This window comes from Notamacropus eugenii, chromosome 1 (assembly GCF_028372415.1).
Source record: "Notamacropus eugenii isolate mMacEug1 chromosome 1, mMacEug1.pri_v2, whole genome shotgun sequence".
NCBI classification, from domain to species: Eukaryota; Metazoa; Chordata; class Mammalia; order Diprotodontia; family Macropodidae; genus Notamacropus; species Notamacropus eugenii.
This window is the reverse complement of record NC_092872.1, coordinates 312,301,508-312,315,163: the sequence shown is the minus strand read 5'-3', so window position 1 is coordinate 312,315,163 and position 13,656 is coordinate 312,301,508. Positions and strand designations below refer to the sequence as shown.

Below are 13,656 nucleotides of genomic sequence, written 5' to 3'. Positions count from 1 at the left end.
AGTATTAACACAGAGTCAGGCTGTGCGACCCCAGTTTTTACACCACAGTGACGGACTCCTCTCTGCCAGGACAAAGTTGAGGAACAGGACCCGCCTGATCAATACCTGAGGTGCTCGTGCTTAGTTCACTACTTGTACTTTCTAGTGAGAGGCTGGAGATTCTGTCCCGACCATCTAAAGACATTAGAAAGAAGAGAAAAAAAATCTACCATCAATTTCTTGTAGCATAGAAAATGTCAAGTCCTCTCATTAACAGAACTGAGAGTAGTCTGAGCATGGAATGCATCCATACAGCAGGCAACTGCTGCCACACATACACACATACATACATAAAAACAAGCATCCATACAGCAATACTGGCTTTAGTGAACAGCAGGCAGAAAAGACCTCAGAGGCAGCTGGTCCCCTAATCCCATCTATAACAGCAGTTTTACTCCCTCTCTCAGTCAGTAGCTAATATTACATGTATTAGAGAAAATTACAACTCTACCCAGCACAGAAGTGAATGTATCAGGCTTCTTTGCATCACTTTCTATGACATCTCCTTTCTATAGGTAAGAAGCCCTGTGGCTACTGGGTCATTTTCTGACTGGCTTGGTCACTGCTGACCCCTGTCCTAGACAACGGCCCCACATGCCCTCCAGCTCTGCTATGATCACTGGCAAGCATGGCACACTTGTTCCTATCTGCCATTCTCTCATCTGGAATGGATATAATCCAGATCCATTGTGGGGAACCCATGGAGCTTCGTGCTCCCACATGGTCTCTTTATCTCATCTCTGAGCCACACAGATTTCTCAGATGGTATTTTATGCCACTTGCCCCAAACAAAATGGTCTCTCCTTTCTCATCCACTCATCTAATACATCTTTCAAGTCCCAGTTCAAGTCCTATCTTGTCCAAGAAGCCTTCCCCTTTCATGTTAGTCTATGTAAAAAGTAACCTTTGTTATCTTTAATGGTTGTTGGGAGGAAAATGTTAAATAAATACAAATTATTAGTAGTATTTTAACCCCTCATGCGCTCACAGTAGTAATTACAGCAGCTACCTTTGCAGACAGCATTCTTTTACATGGCACTCCAAGATTTGAAAAGGGCTTTATATATGTTACTTCTTTTGATCCTCACAACTCTGGGAGACAGTTGCTATTGTTATCACCATTTTATAGATAAGGAAACTGAGGCACAGGCTAAAGCAACTTACCTAGCGTCACACAGCTATCTGAATATCTGAAGTTGGATTTGAACTTAGGACTCCTGACTCCAGGCCTGGTGCTCTATCCATGGTACCACCAAATTTAGCACTTACTTGTTTTCCAGTTGTTTGAGGTATGTTACTTCTGTCTCCCTAACTAAACTATATGCTTTTGAGAGTAGAGACTATGCACTGTTGCTTTCCCTTTCCTGTATCTGTTGAAGTTTCCAGTGTGATGCTAGGTATAAATACGTCACTGACTTCAGACACAAACAGCAGCACATAAGTTGGCCAACGTATGGGAAGAAGTTTCTGAGCTCACCTGACTTATTCCTTCTTGCCCGGTGAGCACGGCGGAGACTGGAATGGCATGTGGAGAGGGTGCGGCATTTCTGGGAGGCTGTCAGCTGCTCCTCTGAAATGTTAACCACTACAGGTCACACAAAGAAGGATGCAGGCTTTATACTACCCTCTCCCTTGGGATAGCAGGTGGAGAAAACCTGCTAAGAAGTGGAACAATGTCCAACTTTTACAATATAGGTTATGATGGCATCTGGCCTTCTGAAAATTATCTGAGCCAAAGTAATGTGGGATTCTGAAACCCTTTCTTAGTTTTCTCCCTTTTCTTCCCACCCATCCAGCCTTATCTCTTCTCTTACCTGTGCTCTGGTTGCTGATTACCACCTTATATCTCCACTGTGCCTCAGAGAGAACTTTGGAGAACTGATGCAGTCGACTCTGTAACCCATTCCTGCTTCCTGAGCAGCTCTGGCTCTCTACCAGTTTTGGGTCCTCAGAGGGCTCATGGTTGTTAATTTCCTCTAGTTGCTCTTGGAGAAGCTTGAGAAAAGCCTCCATTGCTATTTCGTCAGCTAAAAACCCATTGCTACCACTAGTAAAGTGTTTGAGGTCCAGAAAGCCTTGTCCTTGTTTCTTGCCTGTTGCCTCTGAAATCAGACAGCTTGGAGAAGTGTGAGGAAGACCCCTGAGCACCTCAAGGGCAGTTCCTTCTGACTTCCTCTCAGGCTGGGGTATATGCTGGCGGTTTTCAGAGGGAGACTGTCCTAGATCTGGAGGACTGTTACCATCAGGGTCATCATCTTCAGCATAGTCCTCAGGCAGGACAGGCTCTGGGTGAAGGTCACTAGAGGTGATGAGGAGCAAAGAAAAAATATTTTCCAGAAGTTCTAGTCGCAGGGAATTTGGAATACTGCATAGGTAATGTTGACACTTGGCCAGGTAGGTTGAGAAGAGATTCGAGGCACCTAAGGGGATGAGGGGTTTCAGAGAAGTTGCCAGAAAAAGAAAAAATAAGTTCACATATATACTCACAGATGCCTCTGAGCCAAAAATAAAAAATAAAAATCATGTCTACTAGCCTCACAAACACTTTCTTATCTGGGGGCCTATCTTCTAAGCCAGGGGACTATAGTAATGGTCAAAAGACTAGTAAGATGTACTGCATGATACATGCCACAATAACACTGTAGTGTACCTTGGGAGGGTTTCAGGATCTTAGCAGAAATCAGAGATACTAGACACTAGTATTTCTAGGACTGACTCACTGGGTTGAAGCCTAGAACTGGCCAATGAGCTACTCCAGGGTCTTCATGCTTCTTGACTGAGGAGAACAAACTCCTCTAGCCCACCATATCTAGCCAGTTCCTTCATGTACCACTCATATGTCTATCTGGGTCACCTGCCCTGCTGTCCCACATAGCTTTCTCCTCCCCTCCCTTACACTCTCTTGCTCTGAGTACAATAATTAAATCAATACTACCACTGCTTTCTGGAAAGGCTACATCATGTAAGTCACCATATGGCTCAACTCACAATCCCAGTAACCTGCCAGACTAAAACTCCCTTCCTCAGCAACTACTCTTGTTTATGTGTTATCCACCCTCCCACCCCAACTCCCATTAGATACCTTGAAGGCAGGGATTGTCTCTTTCCAGTGCTAAATACAATGCTTGGCATATGCAAGTACATATTAAGTACCTAGCAGGTACAGATAAAAGCAAAGGAAGATCAGGAGGTCTGACTCTATTAGATATTGGTCAAATTATTTCTTTTTTTTCTTCCCATTTTGGTTTTTCCCTTTAAAGATAGTATTTGATAATACTAAAATAATTCTTGTGAAGAATAAAACCTCTAAATTGAAAACTGTAGTGAAAGTGATTATTAGTACTAAGAATATATGTTGGATTTTTATTACTAAGCCCATGTAAAAGATGGGGACCAATTACTGCACCTGGGGAAGAAGAGTCCTTCACTGGTTCCTGGTTAGTGGCCAGGTTCTCAGAGAGTCCTTCTTTGCAGACCTGGCACTGAGAGCGTTGGTGAGAATTCACACAGAGGGCATAAATGGCATACTTCATGGCACAGAACCCCTGGAAGAGTGTCAGGTTCTGACATTGGTTCAGATGGTTGGGGATTGAGACATCAGCTGAATATCAATTATGAGGAAGGAGAAAAGAAAGAGGTAAAATTCCTGAGGGTCAATTCTTTCATATTGCCACTGGCTGTAAGCACAAAATGAAGAGAAGGGGATATTCTGAGTCATTTAGAATGTGTCTTCTCTCCATACCATTTTTAATTTTTACTGAACAATTCCTCTTGTCTTTTTCTTTTATACCATTTGAGTTCAACATAATGATTCTTTTTTTCCGTCTTTCATTTACTCCCTAACCATAGAATCATAAAGCCTGAGTTCGGGAAGAGACCTCAGAAGACCCTGTTCTGTCTACCTTCCAAAACAGACAAGGCCTTAAAAATTCTTTCCTATATTCACTTATTGTAATACTTCTGCCCTCACCTGTAACAGAACTGAAGATGAACAGAATAGAATCCACATTGTCCTATACCTCTGACATAGGCATGGTAACATCATCTTTTCTTTTCTAAAGCACATGCCTATGTCCTAACACAAAAAAATAGTGCTCAAAATGAAATCAACTGAAAAAGTTTTATGTTTTTATATAAGAGAACCAGATAATTCTAATTTCTTTGAAGATTTGGGGTGGTGGTGGTAAAGCAGTCATATCTTATTCGCAATTGTGCAGGATCACTCTATTAACTTTCCAATGCCCTTTTCTCAGTCCTTAGCCTCTGACAATGTACAGAATTCAAAATGAAGCTTCTAATTTTGTTCAATTGGGGAATGTACTGAGAGTTCCAAGTTAAAGGCTGCTCAACTGTAACCTGAATTGCATCAGAAAGGCCAGAAGTCTTGTATTTGTGATTCTGTTCCAGAGATTCCCAACATCTCAGAGTTCCTACAAAAGGTGAGGAAACCCCACTTTTCTGGTGTGACTGAATCACTGGTGTTCCCTCAAGTTCAAGGACACTCTAGGGGACCACTGCTAGGTTGTCCATTTTGAGAAGTCATAGCAATAATTCTGATCAGACCTCCAGTTCACAGGGGATGGACATGATCTGGACCACCTCCACTTCAACTTACATTCATCCTGCTGTGGGGCCTTGATGAGCATTTTATGCAGTAGCTTCAGAACATCTTCCTCCCTAAGAGCAGGAAGGTTTGTGAGGTGATGAAGGGAGTAGAGTACCGAATGGCTGTCTCCACCATACAAATGATACAGGACCTCTCTCTCTGGTATGGGAAGGCTGCAAAGAGAAGATTAAGGAAGTGAGGACTGGTTTCATAGTACTGTCGTGGGATAGCCTGATTTCATTTACTCCTTGATCTTTCTGCTTCACTCCTCAGAGCACAGATCTCACCTCTCAGCACTGAAAAAGAGCCAGATCTAGGATGGAAACTGTCAGTACCTATCATTAATGTGCCTCTAGGAGATCTTGAAGGACAACCTTTTTACCACTAAGTCTTCTAATATCTGCTGACAGAAACTCCCCTGGAGTGAAGCACTTTTGGCAAGTGCTAGGATGGTGACCAAACAGAGACTACCATTCTCTTCTACTTCCATTTTCTACTTCTGAAAATCCTGATGAGGTGGGAAGGAGGTGAGCCTAGAACCACAGGTAAGCTGAGGTCATGGAAACATGAGCCAAGATGCTCCTTACATCAATCTCCTATGGTCAAGGAAAAACTAGCAACTTTATGTTTATGTTGAAGAAGACTAGAACAGGTGATGGGCAACATCATCAAAAAAGATTTACTATCCTTATTATAGGACAAGAGAAGGCATCACTTATCCTTACCTGTTTTGCTGCAGACACCACTCTAGGACCTCGACATGTGATGACAAACCATCACAGGCATCTCTGAGGAGCTTATCACACTCTTGATTCTGCTTTCAAATGGGAGAAAGGAGAGATGTTGACTCAGACACCTGGGGCCAGAGACTAGGACTACCCATATTAAGTCTAAGCTTTAAGCCTATAGTTCTAGACATCTCTCATTACTAGAGAAATCCAAGACTTCAGAATAGAAGATTTACCTCTGTCCTATGGAGGGTCTGGAGCAGCAACTTGGCCGACTCCAAGCTCTGACAATGAGTCCATCCCAGAAGCACAAGTAGTTGACTGAGAGGCCTGAATTCTCTGTCCAGCAAGCAACTCAGACTTGAAAAGTCTTCTTCCTTCAAGAGCTTTAGTGCTGTCATCTGCAAGCAAGAAGAGGGTTATAAGAGGCTGACAAATCCAAAAAAGGGGGGATTTGAGGTAGAGGAGGAGAGACTAGATCCTAGTCAGGAAGATGGAGGATGAATGAGTAATACAGATTATAGGAAGAGAAGGAAAAAAGGCAGCTGTATACTTAGAGCTAAATAACAGGCTTAAGGTTCTTCCCGAAGAGAAGGAAGCTCTGAAGAGGAGGCAGCTGCTTGTCCTCCAAGGAATCGAAGCTATCAGAGGGAGAAATCCTAGAATAAGAAATGAAGAGTGGGACAGTGACTGATGAATCCCTGCTTAGGGACACTGAGGTGGTTATTTGCTGGCATGCTAACAATAACAGAGAAGTCTATTGTCTTTCAGTGGCATATATCTAAGATTTATCAAAATGTAAGTCTGCCATGTAATTCTAGTGATTCACATAGGCACAAATAATACTGCCAGAAAGAGCCTAAAAAGTATTGCCAAAGATTATGAGGTTTTTGAGTAAGAGATTAAAGCTAATATAGGCAAAGATTGCTTTTTTTCTCACTGCTATTTACTGAGGGCAAATGGAAGAAAAGAAAAAAGCAATTTGGGAAGTAAGCAGTTGGCTAAAACAGTGGTGTCTGAGAATGGGATTTGGATTTCTGTACCATGACTCAAATGCAGTGATAAGAGATGTCGACCTGGGGATGGACTAGTCTTAATAAAAGCATATAAGAAAGTTAGGTGGGCCTGTGCAAACTTAATCAAAAGTTCTTTAAACTGAAAAAGGATTGGAAAGGGAGAAAATTGGCTAGCTTTAGGCGATTTTCTAAGCTAGATACCACAGATAGCTACAATGAAGAAAGAATAGCAGATGAGTCACTCAGAAATCATAGGAGATAAAATCCAAGTAAGGAGCCAGAGTAAACTCAATGGCCTCAACTACTTATAAATAACCAATGTTTAAGCAAGAAGAATTACGTTGTCCTAACATAAGGTAGCAAATTTGACCTGAGGCATCATTGAGATTGATGGGACAACATACATTATTTGAATATGGCTCTTGATGGGGGTACCTTATGTAAAAAACAAAACAAAACAAAACAGGACAGGTAAAGGAGAAGAATGGGGTACAGAAGTACTGAATATTAATAAGTTATTCTCATTTGAGGAAATCCAAGAATGTGAATGGGTAAGAATAGTGGAGAACATTTGGACAAAGACCAGTGGAAGAAGAAATACAAGCAATTTTGTATGCCACAGACCACCTGAGCAGAAAGAAATAGATGAATTCAGGAAACAGATCATGGATCTTGCATGGAAAAATAATCTAGATATCTTTTGGAACTCTCTCCCAAAAGGAAAACAGCTAATAACATCTTGATTTGCATTAACAATTTTATCCTTCAAAGGGTAGTGGAACTAACAAGAGGACAGTCTACACTATATCGAATTCTTACTAACTGGGAGGAGCTGGTTGCTGGGATGGAAATGGTGGCATCCTTGGAGGAAGTAATCATTCCTTCCTAGAGGTTGTGATCAAAAGAGAAGAAAAGTTGAATGTAGTTTGACATGTACCCTAGGTCTCAGGAAGGCTGCAGGGGAAGGATGAGTAGGACTCCATTCTACAGGGTAAGTTAGCCCAAGAAGAATGAAAAATTCTGGAGATCAAGGGAAATGATCCCAATAAGGAAGAAAAATGGAACCGTCTGAAGAGTAAGCTGTTGCTACACAAGAAACTGACCAAACAACTTATATTTTTTAAAAGACATGAACAGAAGATGGAAGCACAGGTAGGAAAAAGAAGATATATATAAAAATAAAAGAGCGGCATAGTCCTAGAAAAATAGTGTCAGGAATACTAATATCCAGAATGAGCTGACGCTGATAAAGGCAGCTATGGACACCAAAAAGGGCTTTCAAGAAGAGACAGGACTGCTGCTTGGGGTGGAGAGAGCATAACTGACCACAGACAGAACTTTGAGTGACTCAACTTTTACTTTGCTTTTGTTATCTCTGTCCAAAAGAATGACCTGTGGACTGGAAATGACAGAACAATAGCTGACAGAGCTGATATAAGGAGGTGACATCCAAAGTAAGCAAGTAAAATGACAGAAAGAGAGCACTCAGTCATCTCTGATGGATTTAAGTCACCTGGCCCAGATAAACTGCATCCTTGTATGCTTAAAGAATGGCTAAACGTGAGAGGCAAGCAAGCCACTGTAAGTCATAGATGACAAGCTATGGAAATTAGGAGGGGGTAATTCAGATGTGGACAAAAAGGGGAAGAGAATAAAGTCTATAAAATATAGGCTAATAAGCCTGAATTCTTGGGAGAATTCTATAATGGATCATTTTAAAAACCAGCCAGTGAACAACATAGAAAAGTGGCAATTACAAAGAGAAAATGCATGACTTCATCAAGCAATAAGTAATGCTAGACCAAGGGTGGGGAACCTGAAGCCATATGTGGCCTTCTAAATCCTAGGCCTTTTGACTGAGTCCAAGTTTTACAGAACAAATCCTTTTATTGTTCTGTGAAGTTTGGATTCAGTTAAAGGGTTGCACTTGAGGACTGAGAGGGCCACATGTGGCCCTGAGGCTACATATTCCCTACTCCTGTGCTAGACTATTATTTTTTTCCCCACAGGATTACTAAACTTGTAGGTGAGAATGCCTAAACATAGTTTGCCTAGATTTTTTAACAAAATGTGATAAAGTAGTTCAAATTATTCTTGTGCAGAAGATGGAGAAATGTGGACATAACTGCTTCAATGGACAAATTCATGGTAGTCATTCCATTAATAATTCAATGTCACTATGCAAGACATCTCCAAGGCCAGAGTGCCCTGGAGATAACATTTTTATCAGTGACTTGGATACAGGCAAGGAGGGCATGATCATCAAATTTAATGACACAAAGCTAGGAAATATTGTAGCTAATATGCTGGATGACCAAATCAGTATACAAAAATATGGCATCCTTCTTATGACTCATCAGCAGGGTCATAACTAAGCTCTGGTTGACACCCAAGGACAGCCATCCCAGACTGTTGCTCAGCTACTACTTGGTGCAGCTTCTATGTGATAGCAGTTCTAGAGGAAGAGCACTGGATTGAATCTAATTAAATGAAATTTGATAGGAGAGGGGGGACTTATACTTGGGTACAAAAAATCAACTTTAAAAAAGTACGTGACGGGGGAGCATGGTTAGAGAGCAGTTTGTCTGGAAAAGGTCTGGGAACTTTAGTGGACTGCAAACTCAATCAATACCAGTCAGCAGTGTGGGGTGGGCTGGTACTCAGAAAAAGCTGGGGCTACCCCAAGAGAGGCATTTCCTTCTAGGAATGAGGTAATGAGAGCACTTCTGTACTCTGTCCTTGTCAGACACTATCTGCACTACTTAGTTCAGTTCTGGAATGTTAGGCTGGTATCCAGAGAATAATCAGAGAACAACCAAAGCTCTTGCATCCACATCACATAGACTCCTGTTAAAGGAAATGAACATGTTTGGCCTGCAGAAGAAAAGACTGGGGGCACATGACTGTCTTCATGTATCTGAAGGGCTGTCATGTAGAGAAGGGATGAGAGTTCAGCTCTAGAGGGCAGAAACAAGTAGTGGATGGGAAGACACAAATCCAGGCTTGATGTCTTGGCAGACTTTCTAATGACTAGAACTGTCTAAAGTCTAAAATTGTATGAATAAACAGCTGAATTGGGAGGTGATGAGTTTTTCCCTCACTGAAAGTCTTCAGGGAGTCTGGATACCAGAGACAATATAAAGGGGGATTCTTTGGGCTTTGATTGGACCAACAATGCTAAATTCTGTGATTCTCCATGAAATATAGAATAACCTGATATGCCCATACCAGGATCTGCTCCAGGAGGTGTCTGTGGCTACTCAAGCAGTAAAAATAGGCCATCTTCCAGGCCTGGGTTGTATTAGGATTAGAGAACAGACTCAGCATTGCATTCTCAGGATCCAGATGTTCAGATGGAACTAGAAATCAAGAATACAAGAGAAGTTACTGAGGAAAAACCAGGATCCCAATTCCTATGATCTACTCCAGTTAAATAACTGATGTGATAGTTTGTAACTTCATAACTTTCAATAGCTTTCCCATTTCTCTATTTGTTCTGAAAAAACAAAAACAAAAACCTTTCTTTCTTATTGCTAATAACTTATCTGTCTCCTAAACAACAGGAGGGTCATGGTTTATGAAATGTTGCTTTGGCAAAATAATATCCAACACTCCCTAATCCCCATTACTACCTAGTTTTTCTTACCAGATATCATAGCTTACATGGAGGGTATGGACCCCAAAGAAGGTAGCATACCAGAATTTAGCAAAGGAAAGGCTTTGATCTCTGGATCCAGACGGGGTGAAAAGAAAAAAACTTACCTTTTCCAAATGTTTTAGAGCCCAATGGCTTTTCCTTCACCTGTTCTGCATAGATATTGCCATATACAGCAACCAGGCTCCAGTTTGGTCTCCTTATCAGGCACCCCAAGAGTTGCTCCTCTTGTAGGGGACCACCCTCAGTTTCACAAGCTCTAAGCAGCTCCTCACATAGGAGATGCCATTCAACCCCAAGTGGTTCTGCAGGGCAGTGTAGTATTCGCAGAGTCCCATAGATGGCGTCAGCTACCCCAGAGGGGATAGGGCTGGGACCCTTTAGGGACTTCAGTGCTTTCTGAATAAAGTTGATCAATAATTTCTGCAAAGGCCAGCTACAGGCTCCTGCGCCATTGTTGTCTCCAAGCAAGAGATCCAGCAGGGCCTGTGCCTTTGGGGGTGCCTGCCGCAGGAGGTCCCAGAGGGTGGAAACAGCTTTTGTGCTGAGCTGGGGTCCCCAATTCTCCCCCTTCCTAATGCTGTCAGTCAAAGGCTCTGTATCATCTTGTGGTATGACCTCATATAGCTCCTGTGGGAAGAGTAATTGGTCAGAAATGCCTAAAAAGCTACCCCTTCTGTGCTTTTTTTCCTCTTTCCTCCATTACCAATATAGAATTTGTTACCACAACCTGTTCCTTCCTTCAAAATGCCTCGAGTCATCCCTTCCTCTTCATTAGCATAGTTACCAGGCCTCATCACTTCATTTCTCAAACAACCTCCTAGCTGCCTTTCCTGCTTCCAGTCTTTCCCCAACCCAACATACCCTACATTGTTTGAGATAAGGACTGGCCCTCTGATTTCATTTATATAGAGCCCCTCCCTTCTGTAAACAACAGCACTTAAATTTAGTATCATACGGTTTAGTACCTAACTGCTCCAGGTATATTGTCATCTCCCCAATCAGACTTAGCATCTTGGGGATACTGACCATGTTTTCTATTTTTCTTGTATGTTGCATAATTTAGTATAGTGCAAGGTACATAGTGGATCAATAACAGTTTTTATATTCTCAGGAATGGCTCATGGAAATGTAGGGCCCCTACTTATGTAATGTGACAACTTATTTTCCTTTTCCTTCTAAAAACTAGTCTAACCAATCTATAAGCAGTATAGAATGTAGGTAAAATAAGTAGCTATAAGCTCTGGAAGGATGCCTAGAATACTGTAATAGATATGTCTCAAACTCCAATAGAACTTAAGGTGCTTGAAAGGCAGAGAGGGTTTCCTTCTTGTTTTTAGTACCCTGAATGGGACAGGTGATTAATAAATGTTTGCTAAATTAAATCAAACCTACTGGCATGGAAGGGAAAAGAACACTGTGTAGCCACTATCTTGAAAGTCAGCCTCTCCTAGAAACACATTAGCAAGGGGAACAACTTTAAGAACTTAGAATAGCCTGGCTAAAGAAACCTGCAATACAAGCTCCCTTCCTACTTTTTCCCCCAAAGAGGCTCACCTTAAGGATATCTTCTGGAATGCTATTTTGTAGATCTTCTGATAGCAAAAGAAACTCTGTCTTTCTTCGTAAAGTAGACAGGGGAAATTTCTGGAAGAATTGAAAAGGACCGTAGAGGCTAAAGTCAAAGTTGAAGGCAAACAAATTATAGGTAAATATCTTAACTGGATTAGCCTATGAGCTGAGGCTGTCTTGTAATAAAGTACATTTAATGCAGTGAAATCAGAATTGTATGCAAACCAATTACAACATTAAGAAAAAAAAATGGGAAAAGAAAGGAAAACAGGGCTAAATGTGAGAGAACTGTGGACAGACCTGGAAGGAGACAAATAACAAGAGCAACTCGTGTGCTTATTTGTTAATTATTTAAGTTCTGTATATTCCAAAAGTCAACTAAACTTTAGACTGTACTCTACATGACCCAACAATGCCACTACTACACGTATACCCTGAAAATATCAGAGATAAAGGGAAAGGACCCTTATTGTACAAAATACTAATATCATAACTTTTTGTGATACTACTGCTGCAGTAAAAAACTAGAAAATAAAAGAGATGCCCACCACCTGAAAACAGTTAAACAGGTTGTGGCAAGGCAGATGGGCACAGCTAGATCTCAAGGTAGCTCAGCAGAGGTCCAGTAAAGTCAGACCATCCCATACCACAAAGGTGAGGCCCAATACAAGCTGTGAATTCTCTGCCTGGACTCTTCCCCTATGGTTAATAAATCCTTACTTCCCTCTTACTCTCTCAGTCCCAGTGATACTGAATTCCTGTCTGAAAGAAAAATTACACCACCCCCTCCCCCTGTCTTTATCTCAGAGCCCCTTTATATCATCCCTCCATTCTCTCCTCCTTTATCCCAATCTTTTCCTGCCCTTGTCAAAGCTCTCCCCACTACGTATACTCTTGATAGAAAGCAGGGGTTGTTTTGTCTTTATATTTATAGCCCCAGCACCTAGCATAGTGCCTGGCATGTAGTAGATACTTAACAAATGCATGCTGATTAACTGATCTCATCCCCTAATGTCCTCTCCATCATACTGTGCTATCATTCCTTCTCTTTCTCTACTATTCATTCTCTACGTATTACTGATTCCTTCCCTGCTGCTTTCAAACATACTTACCAAACACATACCCTTCAAACACCCCACCCTTTCTCATCTCTGCTTCCTGGCTTCCTCAAAGTCCCAACTACATTTTCACTTTCCACAGGAAGCCTTTTCAATTCTAGTGCCTACCCTCTTTTATTTTTATTTATCTTGTGGATGGTTTGTTTGTACGTATTTGTTTGCTTGTTGTCTCTTATTAGAATGTGAGCTCATTGAGGGAGAGGACTGTCTTCTGTCCCTTTTTGTATCCCCAACAACTGGCACAGTGCTTGGCACACAGTAGGTCCTTAATAAATGATTATTGATTTCCCGGACTCCTGGTACTTCTTATTTGGTCTCCCTGCCTTGAGTCTTTCCCCTCTTCAGTCCTTCCTCCACACAGCTGTTAAAATGGTCTTCCTTAAGTGTTGACCCATGGTACTCTTCTACTCAAACTCCAGCAGCTTTGTGTTGCTTCTAGGCTCAAATATAAACTCTGTTTGGCATTTAAAGTCCTTTGCAATCTGACCCCAATCTACATTTCCTGCCTTTTTAGGAACACTACAGTCCTTCCAGACTGGTCTTCTTAAATGATCTTCCTTTACAACCCTGCATCTCTCACTTTGGCACTAGCCATCTCTCATGCCTGGAACGATCTTCCTTCTTCTTCACCTTAATCTTGTAGAGTCTCTAGTTTCCTTCAGGGCTTAAGTGAAGTGCTACTGCCTATATGAAGGCTTTTCTAAATGTCCCTAGAAACTAGTGGTTTCCCTAGAAAACCATCTTATATCTACACATGTATGAACATGTGGTATCTCCCAGCTAGACTGTAAGACACATGTGGGTAAAAAATGTTTCCACTTTTGTCAGTGTATACTGAAATCCCAACACAGTGCCTGGTACAGAGATGCTTAATAAATGTTAAGTGATTGATAATAAAAGGTCAGTCACTCTTATGCTCAAG

General features: G+C 41.5%; 1 protein-coding gene across 3 annotated transcripts in view; it reads right to left on the bottom strand.

The window, feature by feature from the left end:
* Positions 1 to 13,656, bottom strand: part of ZFYVE26 (zinc finger FYVE-type containing 26) — a 72,746-nt gene that overhangs the window by 45,409 nt on the left and 13,681 nt on the right. For 2 of the 3 annotated variants that reach the window (XM_072629513.1, XM_072629515.1), the window contains exons 4-13: positions 11,602 to 11,691; positions 10,152 to 10,674; positions 9,618 to 9,748; positions 5,610 to 5,774; positions 5,371 to 5,462; positions 4,655 to 4,818; positions 3,446 to 3,640; positions 1,854 to 2,459; positions 1,517 to 1,609; positions 106 to 174 (exon numbers count right to left, since the gene is read on the bottom strand). In XM_072629513.1, the coding sequence (XP_072485614.1) occupies positions 106 to 174; positions 1,517 to 1,609; positions 1,854 to 2,459; positions 3,446 to 3,640; positions 4,655 to 4,818; positions 5,371 to 5,462; positions 5,610 to 5,774; positions 9,618 to 9,748; positions 10,152 to 10,674; positions 11,602 to 11,691 (2,128 nt within the window). The remainder of the gene's footprint in view (positions 1 to 105; positions 175 to 1,516; positions 1,610 to 1,853; positions 2,460 to 3,445; positions 3,641 to 4,654; positions 4,819 to 5,370; positions 5,463 to 5,609; positions 5,775 to 9,617; positions 9,749 to 10,151; positions 10,675 to 11,601; positions 11,692 to 13,656) is intronic. The other variant, XM_072629514.1, reaches the window with a different exon arrangement.